This window comes from Phyllostomus hastatus, unplaced genomic scaffold, assembly GCF_019186645.2.
Source record: "Phyllostomus hastatus isolate PE091 unplaced genomic scaffold, TTU_PhHast_1.1 phas_scaffold_21, whole genome shotgun sequence".
Classification (NCBI taxonomy): Eukaryota; Metazoa; Chordata; class Mammalia; order Chiroptera; family Phyllostomidae; genus Phyllostomus; species Phyllostomus hastatus.
Window position 1 is genome coordinate 6,420,309 of NW_025334017.1, and position 17,440 is coordinate 6,437,748.

The window sequence follows — 17,440 nt, forward strand, 5'->3', positions numbered from 1 at the left end:
ACTTTATATCTTCCTTTAACTGTATCCTCTGAATTTATGATGCTGATCTTTTTTTCCCCCATTTCTCACCCGAGGATATTTTTTTTAATTGATTTTAGAAAGAGAGAAGGGGGCGGGGACAGAGAGAAAGAGAGAGAAGCATTGATCAGTTTCCTCCTGTATGCATTCTGACCCGGAATTGAACCCACAACCCATGCATGTGCCCTGACTGGGAATCAAACCTGCAGCCTTTTTGGTGTATGGGATGATGCCCCACCCAACCGTGCCACCCAGCCAATGTTATGCTGCTGATTTTTAACAGGGATCTTAAATTAAAAATGGCACCCAAAACTCTACTTTCAAATTCTTTAAAAAAAAAATTCCTGAAGAGTATAAAAAAAAAGATAACCTAGTCTTCTTAAACTACATATTACTTACAGAGGTAGGAATTTCTGAAACTTAATCTATTTAGTAGATAGGTATAGTTTAATGTTTATAAAAATCATATAACATTAATACCACGTGCAAAATATACACATACAGACATTATATACACACATAGAACTCTATGCACATAAAAACTCTGTGTTATGAAGCTGATATGGTACATGAGTGTTATGTTTTGTTTGTATTTATTTATTTTCAGGTAGGGGAAGGGAGGGAGAAAGAGATGGAGAGAGATATCAGTGTGTGGTTGCCTCTTGAGTGCCCTTACTGGGGACCTGGCCCATAGCCCAGGCGTGTGCCCTGACTGGGAGTCAAATCGGTGTGACCCTTTGGTTCTCAGGCCGGCACTAAATCCACTGAGCCACACCACCCAGGGCCATAAGTGTTATGTTTAAGTTTATTTGTTTTTAAACTGTAAGTTACAATTTTCAAATTACAAGTTATAATAAGGGAATTCATTTTTTTCTGTGAAGTGGATTTTAATCATTTTTATATAACTTGGGGTGGCTCCAAATGTGCTATTACCATTTATCCTTTTTGTAACTCACTGAGGAAATATATCCATAAATGTGATTGTAGAAGCACACCCTAGAGTTCATCTTCTAAATGTCAATGAAATTAAAAAGCCAATTTCAACCAAAATATTCTTGTCTATATGGTATTTTTATAGTAATACAAGATCAGAACTCATTCCTTAGAGTTTCAATTCCCATTACTACTGATTTTTAAACATAATATTTGGATGCTCTACACATAGTGCACAGCATGCAGGGGGGGGAACCGCCTGTCATTTACTCTAGTTATATTTATGCTGAATGTGCAGAGCATTTATAGTGTCATCACATTTTATATTAGGAATACAAGGTTCAGGCTCTTTTTTGTCTAGTTGACAAAAAATGATTTTGACTTCCATTTTACTAAAGATTTTGCTGATGAGCAAATAAGAACCAACCGTGTGACCAGCAGTAATTTTTTAAAAATTTTTATTGATTTTTAGAAAGAAGAAGGGAGTGGGGGAGACATCGGTTATTCCACTTATTTTTGCATTCATTGGTTGATTCTTGTATGAACCTTGATTGGGTTGAACCCACAGCCTTGGTGTATTGGGATGACACTCTAACCAACTGAGCTCCCCAGCCAGAGCTTATTTTTTATTAATTTTGACTCTTCATTTTCAAGTACAAGTTGAAGGTCACTAAGGACACCAAGCTATCATGTCTGCCTGATAACTGCCCTGGCTCCCCATCAGGTTCACAGCTCCTCAGCTGCTAATCTCTGGCAGTTCATTCTAGAACCACAACTTTGTTTAGTCCTACTCTCCAGGGTCCAGAAGGATCTGTCCTGTGACCTATCCTGGGACAGACTGAGGAGTTGCTGTGAAGGTCATGAGGAGCTCCTTCTCTTGTCACTGGAATCCAGTGATCTGTATTGCACACATGTGGCATCAGCATTTAGAAGAGTGTCTCATAAGTGGAAAATTTCTTTCAGAAGTATTTTCAGTTGGTTGAAACACATCAAGTACCTGAAATGATAATGCTGTTGTGTATTTGTATGGTGGTTTTCGAAGAAGTTCTTTTACATAAGTTATCCTCATTTTCCCTAGAGGATTCTAACCCAGGGGTTTCAGTTCCCCATCCATTCCCCTTTTTGTTGTGCTACACAGTGGAGAATAGCAATACTGAAGGTTAGTCTCTGCTTTGAGGGGCATTAAATAAAATCACTTCTGCATAGTCAGATGAGTTTAGGAGGAGTTGGACAATGTCCCCTTCCTTTTCAAAAACATAATTTACAATAGTGTTAGTTTTTGAGAAGCTACTGTTAAGAAACTTGTTGACATTTATGTAACCCAGAGATTTCCACATGTGATTTAGGCATTTCCCCAAAAAATGGAATTAGGGGTGGGGAACACATAACACCTGAAGGATTGGTATTCTGTTTTGCTTATTTTCTTCATGGTGGCATACAGATTTTGCAGTGGGAGATGTGAAGACTACTTTGTTTTTAAGCTCAGAATGTATCATAAAATTTTTTTTCCCAAAAAGTTGTTTTTAGAGCAGTCCTCAAACATGAATGTGCATTCCAATGCATTCCTAAGAGTCCTGTTAAAATGTGGAGTAGGATTCAGTAGGCCTGAGGTATGGCCTGAGTCTTTGATTGGAACCAACTCTCAAGTGACATTGATGCTACTGCTCATGGGTTCACTCTGAGGAGTATAGCATTGTGAAGAATCTGGCAAAGTCCTTTCCCATCTTCTCAGAGATGTTATTTCTTCAAACCTTCTCATCATCTTCACCCTCTTCTTTCCAACCGATTCTTGGCTCTTGGCATATAATTACATAGTCATGTTCAGCTATCTTAAAAATAAAAATGGATTGTTCCTAGTTATGGATATGTCCTCTTCTAGCTTGTAGTAAACTCTGTATCCATTTCCTCATTTTTTTTCTCACCTTGGTGACTTCCTCTGTCATGGCCAGGGTCACGCTGTACCACCCAATTGCCACACCTAATAATTGCTTTTCTGTTCTCACCTTAACCAGTCCTATGGGGATATTTGACACTTTTGACTACTATTAGATAAACTTCCTTTCTCCCTAGCTCCATGATACCATTTTCTCCCCTTTTTTCGTGCCTCTCTAGCTTTCCCAGAACTTCTTTCCAGCTCTTTCTTTCGTGTTGAAATGTCATCTAAATTCATGACTTCAGATACCCATCTTAGGTTGTATGTTCAGCTCCACATTGACCATTGCTGCCTGGACATCTCTGTAGGAGTGGTCCTTGGACCCTCCCAGTGTACCACATGCAGATTGAACTGACAGCCCTTCTCTGGTCTGCAAATCTTCAGTATCCTACATTCTAGGGCATTCCCTTTCTCTGACCCCTTTACAGTCATGTATTCAGTCAACACATAGCACTTTCCACTTGTATCTTACTGTTTCTACCTGTTAAATATCTCTCCAAATTGTCCTTCCTTTTCCACAATTGCCTCCCAATTAGACTTCCTGTTTTTATTTTTCTAATCCTCTACACTGTTTCTGTGAGTTCTTTCTAAAAATGAAAATTGAATGTCACACTCATTTTATTAAATCATGTCGTGTTTCTCCACAGCTTCAGAATCAAACTCCTTTGCTTAGAATACAAATCTCTATCTGCCAACTCTCCACAGCATGCTCTCCATATTAAACTAAGAGCCATCAGCTGTACCCTCCACAGAAAGTGTTCTGTGTACTTGAAATCTTCCTTCCTCCTCGATCCTTCAAGCATAATCGAGTCTGATGCCTCCTCTTGGAATGACACATGGCATACCTCCCTGCCTGCCCCCACCACCACCTACCACAAACACAGGCACACACAATCAGAATGTATGTGTTCCGTTCTCTGCATTCACTCCTGTATCATCCTGGGCATGAATTTATCTTAGCTCAGTGACGACATTTGTTTTTTGGGTTGGCTCAACATAGGGGCAGAATTCCTTGAAAACAGACTATCTTTTCATCTCTATGTCCCTAACACTAGCACAGTTTTCCCCCACATAGTAAATAAATGTTTGGCTGGTTCATTTATGTAATTAGTTTTGCTCCTCTTCCATTAGTCTTCTGTCAGGTTATACTTGGGTCCTACTTCTTAACATGTAGGTGGAATTTTGTCCTGAACCTTTGCCATAAGCTTTCTAAAAACCTATGAAATTTTTGAAAACCCCCCAAATTGGCTCCACCTTTGATCAGAGCTTCCTCTAGCAGTTGTCTGGGGTCTTCATGCTTTGAAAGGTTTCTTTAGACCCAAGGTTAGATAACTACAGCAAAAAATTGTACCCCCAAAATGATGTATTTACTTCTGTACTTCTTTACCTGTTTTCTCTGTGCCTTTTTCCTCTAAATGAACATTTTATTTCTTTGGATTTGTACATTGCCAAAACTTAAAATACTGTATTTCCTCTGGGACCTAAAGGTAATTACACTGTAAATAATGGTTAAATTTCCCATTTCCCAAACATTGTCACTTTGTCCAATATTCTTCATGATCTCTTAGCCATTTGATGGGTTATTTTTTTCATACATTCAATTTTACTTAAGATCAGAAATTTATGTGAAACCAGAAAAATATATAAACATCAAAAATTGAGGCAAAAATCTAGTATTTAAAAATATCTTAAAACAATGGAAAAATCAGGGCTGGAAATTCCTGGCTGAGCTGTTAAAAATACTAAAGATAGAGCCAAGACGAAAATCCAGCCAGCTGATCCAAAAAACAGATTGCAGAAACCTGCCAGGTCATCTGAACTGACATCAGATAGGTGAATTTCTGTGTCTAAGGAAAACAACGTGACTTGATAAGACTTCAGTAACTAAAAAGACCAATTTCAAGGCCCCTTGCCAGGACTTGAGTCCTGTTCCAGTACTTGAAGATCTACAAACTTAATTTGCATTGAGAACACATCTTACTTGCCTTGGCCTGTGTTGTCAGGGTTAAGAGTACCACAGGACTTTTCACTGGAAATCTAACCTGACCTTACCAGGCTTGAGGGCAGTTGGTAGATTTTGCTGACTAGCGTCAGCTTCTCTATCTTTATTTAGCCATCCCCCCTAGGGAACTCTCAGAATAATCCAAAGCAAACTAATGTGGAAAGTTACATTCACCTCCTCTACTTTTAAAGAATAGCTAAACTTGACTGAAGAAAATCATGCTGATACATGCATATCACACACACACTCACATATTTATCTGTAGTCTATATTCATAGGCACACAATTATATAGATTATCAACTACCAAGACTTTCCCACATGTGTGACATTAGCATTTGAATTAAAATAAACTCTTCATTTCATCCTTGGAATTTGATTTTCTTCCTTTATTATTTATCTCAATTCACAGCATACCCTTCCATCTCAGTCATTTAAGCCAAAAGTGGGGTCCTTTAAACACCTCTCCATTCTTACCCTGCTTAATAAGTCCTGCTGATTTCTCCAAAGTAGATACTGAGTTTGATCTTTGCTTTCCATACTTGTTGCCACTGCTTTAATTTGTCAGGCCTTTTATGTCTTACCTGGATTATTATTCTAGACCCCTTGCTGGTCTCTTGCCAACTTCATTCCCTCATAATTCATCCTATAAAACCAACCTCTAATTTTGTCCCCCGCCCGCTTCCTGCCTTTTCAGACTCCTTTTCCTTGATGTCTAGTGAGCCACCTCTCTGACCTCATCCCACATGTCTGTCTGTCCCCACTTCCAGCGTAACTGAGCTTAAAGTCTTCCTCTCTGTCCTAAATACTCCTTTGCTCCTTAATGTTCCTAATAAATGAGTGGGAGCTAAATTATTTTTCAGGCCTTCATTTTTGGGGTATTCTCTAGGTTTTTACCCTCAAGTAGTCCCTCCATGTTACCCCTCTAAACAGCTATTGTGAAGTTTCCGTACTATGTTTTAGTTTTGGATTTACATCTATCCTGTACCATATCTTTGAGGTTAAAGATATTTATATTTACCTGAGTATATGTGGTGCCTGGTACAGGTCACATACTCAGCAAATGCTTGTTGAATGAAAGAACTAAATTACTAAGGAATTAAACATATCTGTGTGTTATGTCTGACCGGAAATAGGAACAGGAAATTCTTAAATACTATTATCTCTCAAACTGTCCTAACCTAATTGTTCTGGCTTCTTCCCCCATTTATTTCCCTGGTAAAATTGATCAAGCTTTGTTTAGGCTACCTCTTTTCCTTTTTAATAAGCATTCACTGGTGATATTAATTTTTGTAAAAGGAAGGAAGAACACATAGGATGGAGATGATCACAAAAATTACATACTTATCAAAATAATTTCTAACTAGAAGGTTTTTGAAGAATGTGAGGTGTTTTTTATCTTTTTCCTTTTCTTTTTAAAAAACCTTTATTAATTTTGAAGCGAGAAAGAAATATAGGAAGGAAGGGAGGAACGAACATCAATTTGTTTTTCCACATATTTATGCATTCATTGGTTGATTCTTGTATGTGCCCTGAGGATTGAACCCACCACCTTGGCATATATCAGGACGACATTCTAACCAAACGAGCTACCCAGCCAGGGCTGAAAGCATGCTGTTCAAATCAGTAGATTTAGCAATGGCCCTCTTTATTTTAATTTAACACAGGAAACTTGGTATAAGACAAAGAAAAGCAGAATAGCTCTGCTTTGGAATTAGGGGTGCCTTGGGAAATGAGGGGAAAAGAAGAAAAAAATGGTTCTCCCTCTTTGGGCTCTCTGCTTTCTGCCTCATCCCCAAGAGGTGGCCCTTGTAGGATTTCCATTAAATGTAATTTGAAAGCTACTATATATATTGGATGATGTGTGTATGAGTCTTCTCCCACTGAAGCTAAATCAAATAGAACATTTTATTTTATTTTTAAAAATTTTATTTATTTATTTTTAGAGAGAGGGGAAGGGAGGGAGAAAGGGAGAAAAACAATCAGTGTGTGGCTGCCTCTCACAAGCCCCCTAGTGAGGACAACCCAGGCATGTGCCCTGACTGGGCATCCAACCAGCAACCCTTTGGTTCATAGGTGGACACTCAGTCCACTGAGCCATACCAGCCAGGGCTAAAATGAGAACAGTTTAAAGTCACAGAATTTGAAGGAGTTTTGTATTTAAACTGCCTAGTCTTGAATTCTAATGTTCTTTTCCCAAGAGACTTTCCTATGTTTTTGTGTAATGCTTAGGTCTGATCTCAATATATTTTGTTCTTTAGCTCTCACTGAACAAAGTACATATTGCTAATTTACTTCTTTAATGTTCAGTTTTATTTAATCAAGAATTAATTTTACTGCCCTGGCTGGTGTAACTCAGTGGATTGAGTGCAGGCTGCAAACCAGAGTGTTGCAGGTTTGATTCCCAGTTAGGGTACATGCCTGGGTTGCAGGCCATGACCCCCAGCAACCGCACATTGATGTGTGTGTGTGTGTGTCTCTCTCTCTCTTTCTCTCTCTCTCTCTCTCTCCCCCTCTCCCTCCCTTCCCTCTCTAAAAATAAATAAATAAAATCTTAAAAAAAAAAAAGAATTAATTCTAGCCCTGGCTTGTATGGGCTCAACTTAGCTAAAGCACATCACATAAACCAAAAGGTCACAGGTTTGATTCCCCGTCAGGGCACATGCCTAGGTTGCAGGTTCTGTCTCTTATCAGGGTGCATATTAGAGGTAACTGATCGGTGTTTCTCTCTTCCCCTCCCCCGCTCCTCCTCTCTAAAATTAGTAGGCATGTCCTCAGGTGAGGACTTAAAAAAATCTCAAAAAAATTAATTTTAAGTCACCAAAGAGCATTGATCACTGTTCCTCTCCATTTTAGTCTGCAGTGTCTCAGGGCACATTCACACTTAGTGCCTGTACCCTCTTCTTTTGTTCCTCACGTGTCACTGCACTGAAATATTCATGATGATGGAACCTAACATGCATTCAGTACTACATGGCAAGCAGTATTTTCATTGTGTTACATTCATGAATGTGTTATATTCATCTTCCCAACAGTTCTGTGGAGTAGGCACCATTATTATCCTGAGTTTATAGGGAAATTAAGCAGTGGGTCCAAAGCAACACATACAGTAAGAGTGGCACTGGGGTTTGAACCTAGACAGTCTGGTTCAAGAGCCCCATCCTGAACCTCTCTGCTAACCTTAGAGGTATAACTTCACTCCACAAACATTTTCTTGAAAGCAAATGAAAGAAAATTAAAATTCATTTACTTATTTCTATACAAATTTTTAATTTTTTTTCAGAAATAATGAACACCTATGTAAATTATTTAGAAGTGTCTATCACATAGTAAGTACTTAGTAAATATTGGTTATTATTAGCTTTGGCAAAATGGACACCTATAATATCCATAGCATTGTTAGCAATTGATAAGAAAATTAAACAGCATTCTAGTTATCTCATGTTTACCAGTTCTAGGAGAAAACTAAAAAGTCACTTATTTTACAGGGTTCTTTGTCTCTAGCATCTGTCCAAGATGTTTAAATAAAACTAAGATACTTTGATTTATTTTGAATTCTTGCCTTATAGACACTGTAATTTTTATCTTTCCACCAGGTGGCAGCATGTTTCATTAGGAAATAATTTAAATGCCACTCTGTAGTAGAATTTCAGTATTTTGCCTTAAAAACTGTTAAACCATAATAAAAATAAAAATTTTTGCCCCTAGTCTCTCTCATCAGCTGTGAAGACCCTCGTAGCACATTGTCCATGGCCTACAGCCAGACCTGCCTTAGTTGTGCCCTGCACACAGTTTCCTTATGTTGGCCAGTGCAGAAAGTGTATTTTCCCGCATCTTCAACAGCAGTTTAAGCCCTTTTGCCTAGATTCTCCCAACTAAATTGTTTATTTCAGCAGCAGTAGGAACTATATCCTCTCCCTGTATCTTCCATAGTACGTAGATACAATTTAATAGGTACCCTTGGGTAAATGATAAATGATATAGGTAGGATATACATAAGCTTGTGTGTTTGCCTAATATGTATTTGAATCATAATGCATTTCTAGTTTTTGTTATGTTTACTTTAATTTGTGCTATAAAAGTCCCTGAGATTTTACTTAAGTTTAGGTATTACCAGGACCATTCAGATAACTACTGCCAAGGGTTGAAAGATTAGTGTCTGAGGTGGAAGGCTATTAATGGCTAATGAAGGTAAAGGACTGAACATGGCAGTTAATCAAAGTGGGGCAAAGGGGGAGAAGTAATGGTAAAGTGAAGAGAGTCAGGCTCCTGGTACTGGAGGGGGCAGTGCATGGGAAAGCCAGAGGCTCACCAAATTAAGTTGGCTGTAAGGAAACCTTTTTATACTTTGTAATCATGAATCTGCCTAAATATTTGTTTCACAGTGCTGATAATGCAGTCCTTTGACATCATTTTCTCAGCAAATATTTTTTTCTGTGTCATGACTAATATTTGGATTGGCTATATGTGAAATGTGACATATATATAGATATAATTTTTATGGATATAATGTTTTTATCATTCTAGTTTATGCATCACAAAAACTGTAATGATATTTAGGGTGTCATGTTTTAAAAGTTTTGCATTAACTAATGTTAAAAGTTTTCTGTAGGTATGTCTTTAGCTTGCTCTTTTTTTTATTATAAAGAAATAAGTATTCCAGATAGATTTTTTAATCTTACTCTTGTAAACATTAAACCTTGTAAGAATAACAATAGAAGTTTTTTAAAACATATTTTCTGTTTCTTATGTTAAATGGCAAATGCTGGGCTTCTGTCCTGTATGACTTGGATCATCGTCTCTAACACTCGTACTCGGCCATCAGGAGCTGTCTGCACAAGTCTGCTGCTGCCATGTGCAAGTTCCCCAGTGCCTCTTCCCTTCAATCCACATCCACTCTTCCCCACTCACCACGCACACAGACACGCCCCTCGAGCCTGCTCTCTTTATGTAAACTCCTCGCCCTAATCTGCTTCTATAGCTTAGGAAATAGAAAAACTTTTAAATTGTCTAAAGTTGGGAGGAATTTTAAGTTAAGACTGCCTTGCTAAACCATGAGCTTTTAATGTAAAGCCTTTGTAGTATCTATTTAGTCAACTTATTGCTAATTTCCTCTTCTTTTTCTGTGTTCTAGAGGTATTTTAGATTGTTATGTATCTGCCTTGAAAAATATATACGGGGTTTGATTTTTAGTAACTACAGTGAAATAAGAAATTATCAAAAATTTTGGCCAATTATTGTAAAAGATATGTATCTCTTGTCTTTCTGAGTTCTTGAGATCCTTTGCAGCTTTAGTGGATAGATAATTGTAACACCCAAGGCTCTTAGAAATTTCATTTGATCTCTGTCTAATAAGCCTTAATGTTCATTATATTTGGGAACTGGATAATTTCAGTTCATAGCCACACACTTTTAAAACAGGTATACTAATGTCTACATTTGTCACATTGGGTTTTAAACTCTGAGGATTTATTGAAATTGATCACTTATTAATTACTTAATAATAAATATTTTTTGCTATGATACAGATAAAACAATCCGTTTATATAGTATCTCCTATAATAAGTGCTATGTAGGTAATAACGATTAGTAATGACATGGAAAATTTTATGTACCAGCTTTTTAAAGCCACTTTTTAATGTTATTCATCAACAAATTAGCAAAAAGTCTGTTTATTTACATAAATTAGCATGTTGTGTGACTTTTAAAACAAATTTTCTATATGGAGTTATAACTTACTTATGAGACCTTGTAGTTCTAATGTTCTAGTGAAATATACACATGTGGGTACCCCTATAAGGAATTCCAACCCTGTGAATTTATGAATCTGTTGACTTCAGTATTCAGTTAGCCTGCTTTCTAAGCCCATCATCGTAATTGACATGTTATTGGAAATAAAGTTAAATTTTTCCTTATTTATCAGGATAACTTTAATTTTAAGGAATGTAGAACAATTCATAGCTGGCTAAAAGCTAGTTTCTCCTTCACTTTAACTGCAGCACACACATGAAAAGCACACTCACTTTCAGAGTGCCTTGTGAGTCTGCAGTGATTAATTCTTCTCATTATTTTGCTGCAAATTCTCATGACCCTCTCTGATGATTCGATCAGCCACTTAGAGTTTATGCATATTCATATCTCTGTGCTCCTGCTGCAGTCATTCACGTCTCCTTCACTGACTGGTGTGTTCTTGGTGCAGTAATTGAGCTGCAGTAGATTGATTACTCTGGGGAGCTGTAAGGCCTTTAAAGGTGAAAACATATCAGTCCTGTTAATTAGGAAACAAAAGCTCTGGTGGCAAGTTCAGCAGTCAAATATTTCCAGTATTGAAAAGACGAAAGGTATGATTTGTTCTTCTCCATGAACCCTGTTTACTTTTCAAATTTTGAATTAAGTCTGTATCAATGGTAGTGAAGAATATATTTCTTTATGGATTTTCAGAGAATGTTAATTAAAGAAGACCTTACTTATTAATACAATATTTTGTGATCTCTCATCTGCTAATTTAGAAACACCTTCCATAATATTGACAATGTTTACATGAAATATTTTAATATTTTGTATACCTATAGAATGTATGCAGATTAATTTTGTTACTTAGAGGTTTAATTTGGTTACAGTGATCTAACACTAATTTTGTCAATTTAGTAGTGTGCTGTATGGGAAAAGTGTGAAACTTTATTCAACGTGGCATAGAAGTTGAGCTGCCATTTTATCTCTTCATCATAAACATCCCTTGATTTTTCCCTCTTAAACTGTATACTGAAGAATACATTGTCTTGGCAAAAGGGGTTTTGTGTGGAACAGTCACCATCAAAAGTACACTAGTTTCAACATGGAAGTTAATGCAGCTGTATACCTAGTTGACAGGTTTTTCTCATGTGTGCTGTTCTCACGTTATGGTGTTCCCCACCTGCCATACATTTTTCTCTTGAAGTGTAATTCACACACCATAAAATTTATCCTTTTAAAGAGTACAATTCAGTGGTTTTAGTATATTCATAATGTTGTGCAACCATTACTACTAATTCCAGAATATTGTCATCACCCCAAACAGGAACCCCACACTCACAAGCAGTCGCTCCTCAACCCCCACCTCCTTCTCTTAACCCCTGACAACCAGTAATCTACTCTTCCTTTCTACAGACTGACCTCTTCGAACATTTCATATGAATGGAACCGTACTATATGTGGTCTTTTATATCTGGCTTCTTTTACTTGGCATGTTCTTAAGGTTTATCCATATTCAGTATGAATCAGTACTTATTTTTTTATGGCTGAATAAAATCGCATTTATGGTCATACCACGTTTTAGTTTTCGTTCATTAGTTGATGAACATTTTTGTTGTTTTTACTTTCTGTCTCTTACTGCTGATAATACCCAAGAACATTCACATACATTCTTGCTCTGTTCTTGTTCTTGGGGTGGGGGGAGAAGCTTTCAGTCTTTACCACTGGGTATGTTAGTTGTGGGTTTTTCTTAGGTGCTATTTACCAGGTTGAGGAAATTCCCTTTCTACTTTGTTGAGTGTTTTTATCATGAAAGGTTGTTGGTTGTTGTCAAATGCTTCTTCTGCATCTATTAAAATGATTGTGTGGTTTCTGTGCTTTATTCTGTTACTACGGTGTATTACATTAGTTGATTTTTCTTATATTGAAACTTATGATATTCTATAGAGCTTTTATATAATGTTCTTTTACTATATTGTGGTTTTCAATAACTTGAACCAATTTCTCTACTTTATATTTCAGGCATTTATTAATACAGCAAAAGAAATTTATGAAAAAATTCAAGAAGGAGTCTTTGACATTAATAATGAGGTATATACATATAAAAATATTGACTAATATTTATTTTTTATGCTTTTTAAAAAATATAATGATTTGTTGTTCCACTTATTTATGCATTCATTGGTTGATTCTTATGTGTGCCCTGATAGGAAATTGAACCTGCAACTTTGGTGTATGGGGACAGTGCTCTAACCAACTGAGCTACTTAGCCAGAGCTTATGCTTCTTTTTTTTTTATTTTATTCTTTCAAGTATAGCTTACATTTATTATTATTTTGCATTGGTTTCAGGTGTACAGCATAGTGGTTAGATAGTTGTACAACTGAATTTTAATTACAACTTAGATTCATGATTTTATATATTTTTTAATTCATAAAACGGATATGTGGTGTCAGTTCACACATTAGTTTCTAATCATATCTGAAAATTTGTTGGATGTTCTGTAATAGTTAAATGTTTATGTTCTACTAGAGCATCACTTTATCTGTGCAAACAGATTAAAGTAAGTGACCCTATCCATTTACTGTAAGCAAGGCAAAATAATATAAATCCTCCAAAGAGAGAAGGAAACCCACTTTCACCCACATGTCCATATGGTGTCATCTGCTTTGGGGAATAATTTTCTAGTTGTGTAAGTGTAATGCATGTACTACGCCACTAATGCAAGATGCTCTCCCTGTTGTCTGGTATGAAAGTGGGAAATACCCAATTTGGAAGTGACTCCCACTATAGCACAGCATATTTTCAGGAAACTAAATGAATATATATAATTGGCAATTGGCACTGGTTTGGTTTTCTTGTGAGGTTTTTTGGTTGTTGTTGTTTGTTTTGTAAAATTATTTTTGAGCCAGTTTTGGTCAACATGATTAGGATAAAATATTGAAGCATACAGGTCTAAGTGTTTACCAGTGGTCATCATTTTTACTGTGTGGTTGGGGTAGCATATTATTTACTGTTACATAAACATTCTTACTCTTATATTAAGACTTTTTGCTTCCAAGAGAAAAAACTCACCGCCGTCACAGTTAGGAAAGCATTGTGTTAGGGAGCCATTGCATGGGTATCTCTTGACGTACACATAAATGAGGGTGTTCATTATTTGCCTCAGTGTTCTTTGCTAAAACTAAAAAACAGTTTGCCTAAGTTTTCCAAAAAGTACTTGTTTTCATTTGGAGTGTTGTGGTTTCTAAATCCTATCTCCTAGATCTTGAGTTAATTTAAAGGCAACACCATTCAGAGACTAATGCCATATAAATTGAACAGTAATTGAGCCTCTGTGTAAAAGTGCACATTCATTGTTTCTGTCTGGTTTCATATAGTAGCTGACTGCTGCACTGTGCGTGGTGCAGCTTTGACTGTAATGTGCTGTCAGGAGCCAACAGGCCATGCAATTTATTTGGCCTAATGCCAAGCCTGACTCCTTGATTCCTCAAGAAGTTGCTACCAGCCCAGAGGGGGCAAAACCAATGAGCCATAGGGCATGCTTTTTATTAAAGAGGAGTCAAAAGAGCGAAAAGAAACCACATCAGCTGCTGTCAATACTGAGCTAGTGCCAGAAACCCCAAGGCTACTACTGTTGCAGAACAACTGCCAAGCACTATAAATCTGAGATTTACTGTGACGTAAAGTTTCCTTAAGAGCTTAATTTCTGAAGCTACTGTATTACTTTTCTCAAAGTGTTGTATTTTTAGGTAAAATCCACTTGAGGGAGTGAGGGTTAAGACATAAGTGTGAGTTTGATGAATGAAAGAACTGCTCTCTGTGTGGGTTCTTGGCAAGCTGCCATGTCTTTGGGGATCATAGAAATTATTGATGACACAGAACACTCATATGCCCTTAGCCTGTACAGCTGATTCAACATGGAAGAGAAATGCTGTCTAGAGAAAAGATTTGACATTGTATTAGAGCAGCATAGGCCTTACATATTTTTATCCTTTAAAGATGACCTGCAATGATTGTTTTAAACATTTTCTCCATTGTGAGAATTCCCTGAAAAGCAGCACTGTCTACTTTCTGTTTTCCCAGTTCCTGGTATGATAAAAAATTCTCTTCAGAAATATTTCCACAATGTTGTTTCTAAGAAAAAGAAAGATCCCCTAAAAAGGTTGTTTTAATTGTTGCAGAAATCTCCTTAATATTTTTCTGAGTTGTTGATAAAATTCTGTCATTAAGAATTAAATGGATTTTTATTGGATCCAGTTACATTTATTATCTTTTTGTCTTTTATTCCAGGCAAATGGCATTAAAATTGGCCCTCAGCATGCTGCTACTAACGCCACACATGCAGGCAATCAGGGAGGACAGCAGGCCGGGGGAGGCTGCTGTTGAGTCCGTTTTTACTGTCTCACTGCCCAAGTGGGGCCTACTCACTATTTCTTTCACCCTCTCCTGCTCAGCTGAGACATGAAACTATTCTAAATGGCTTTATGTCACAGAAGACTTTAATCTTTCAAATTCTTGTATAACTTTGAATAAATGGTTAACGTTCACTTAAAAAGACAGATTTTGGAGATTGTATTCATATCTCTTTGCTTTTGATTTCTAGGTCAATTGATGTGATTATTTTTGTTAAATGTTGTCTCGTGCCCTTACCTACGAACTGAATTATAGTAAACACTACAAAGTCATCTCGAGTATTTTAAATTGGTTTGTGTAGTTAGGTTTCCCAACACCTGTGGTTACCTAATGTTTAATAATAATGGAACTGTCCTCAAAAAGTTTGTCAATTTTCAAAGTTATAAGGAAAAGCAGAAGGATTCTTTTAATTCTGTATTTATCATTTACTTTCTGTATATATAGTTTAATAACCTGCTTGGGTGTAATTTGCCAAGCTTGAATTCATTAATGCATTTGCATAAACTCTGAACCATTTAGAGCTTAAGGCTACTGGAGCATTGTTAGAAATTGCTTGGACACTGAATTTTAAACTTTTTGACGTTGTTAGCAAGCATGTTCATCTTTTCTTGTCACTAGTCCAAGAAAAATATGCTTAATATACATTTTAAAAGCTATGTATATGTTAACCTGTTTTAATGCCAAAAGTTTGCTATTTGTCCACAGTTTCTTTAAGACCTCTTCAGAAAAGGATTTGTTTGCCTTAACACTGTTGGGTAACAACACAGTAATGAGCGAAATGGGCAAAAGCAAGAAGTCCGGACACCTAAGTGATTCCAAGAAGAATGAATGACTGTCCACATTTAAATGGCACATTATGAGGACTTTAATTTTTCCTTAAACACAATAATTTTTTTTATTCACATGATTTCTAAGTATTTTTCATGCAGGACAGTTTTTCAACCTTGATGTACAGTGACTGTGTAACATTTTCTTTCAGTGGTAGCCTATAATATTTAAAATATGGTAAGCATCTTGTCTGTTTTGAAGGGGATATGACAATAAATCTACCAGATGGAAGATCCTGTTAAAAAGTAGAAAAGCTTTAGTAACTTACTCAGTGTGGTGGTTTTATCTTTTTTTTTTCCATTTCTTTTCTTGGTCTATAATGAAATTGTTATAGCAGTGCAAAATAAAATCCTATGTATAAAATTGTTCTTTATTATGACCACATCATTTTAAATGTATTTTTTTAATCTGTACCTTTCACACATATCTAAGCATATTTTTAAAGGGTCAGAATGTTTAACTCCCTTTTTTATTTTTACTTTTTTAAGATTTCATTTATTTATTTTTAGAGAGGGGGGAAGGTCGGGGGAGAAGAGGGAGAAAGAAAAAGAAACATTGACCAGTTGCCTCGTGCATGTCCCCAACCAGGGACCTAGCCTGCAACCCAGGCGTGTGCCCTGACCGGGAATAAAACCAGAAACCTTTCGGTCCGCAGGCCAGCGCTCAGTCCACTGAGCCACACCAGGCAGGGAATCGCCCTTTTTAAAAATGTTGCTAAAATGTGATGAAACTCTTCACAATATTGAATTATTTTTTTATGTTGATATAAGCAATATTTTCTACTTCTCAACCAGCACAAAAGCACATTTAAACCATAAAAAAGCTTTATAAAGAAATCCTAAAAGATAAAACTAACTACTTTCAATTCACTCACGACTTCAGTGTTGTACAGGTCCTCCTGAATGTTCAGCACTGCTCTTTTAAAGCTTTCACATTCCTGTTGTGCAAGGTCACCCACCTTAGTTTTCTTTTACCTTGCTCCTGGAAGGCAGAGGGGAAGGTGAGAGGAAATGGGAGTTTCTTGAGTATTTTCATTATAAACCGTTGTTTCCTTAAAGTTTTCATACCAAAACCATTGATCATACCATTTAGTGATGAGTTGAAAGAAATTAAGGCAACTAAGATTTGTTCTGCCAATTTGTTAAACCAAGAAAAGAGTGATTCTTTGGATGTTATTTTTAAACTGCTGTTAGCTTTTCCAGAAGTTTAATGTGATTCTTTTTCATGCTGTCTAGCCTAATTCTTTTATAAGTTGAGTATAATAAAAGCAACAGTGGTTAAAAAAAGAGAAAGACAAACCAGTACATGTACTATAATACTAAAGATAGTCCTCAAATACAGCGCTTACCACAGCAACCTTAACCTGCCTCACCTCTAGCTGGGGACCAGGGGTGAGTAGTGTGAGCGGACTTCTCTCTAGTTTATTACCACTTTCTTTACATATCTCATCTACTTACGTCAGTTGACAAAGCAGTATTACTGTCTGCTTTCTACTCTTTGCTCATTTTATTACCCCTGTCACAAGTAATGTATTGCAATAGCAGTGGCACATGCAATAGAATCTTTAATACTATAATTGAAT

The 17,440-nt window shown here is 36.6% G+C and overlaps 1 protein-coding gene across 1 annotated transcript in view; it reads left to right on the forward strand.

Annotated features, from left to right (window-relative positions):
* The window catches only part of RAB2A (RAB2A, member RAS oncogene family), an 89,532-nt gene extending 73,311 nt beyond the window's left edge, over nt 1–16,221 (forward strand). Inside the window, exons 7-8 of the mRNA XM_045861100.1 lie at nt 12,638–12,706; nt 14,908–16,221. Of these exons, the coding sequence (XP_045717056.1) occupies nt 12,638–12,706; nt 14,908–15,003 (165 nt within the window). The 3' untranslated portion in view covers nt 15,004–16,221. The remainder of the gene's footprint in view (nt 1–12,637; nt 12,707–14,907) is intronic.
* Nucleotides 16,222–17,440: the final 1,219 nt, after the last annotated feature.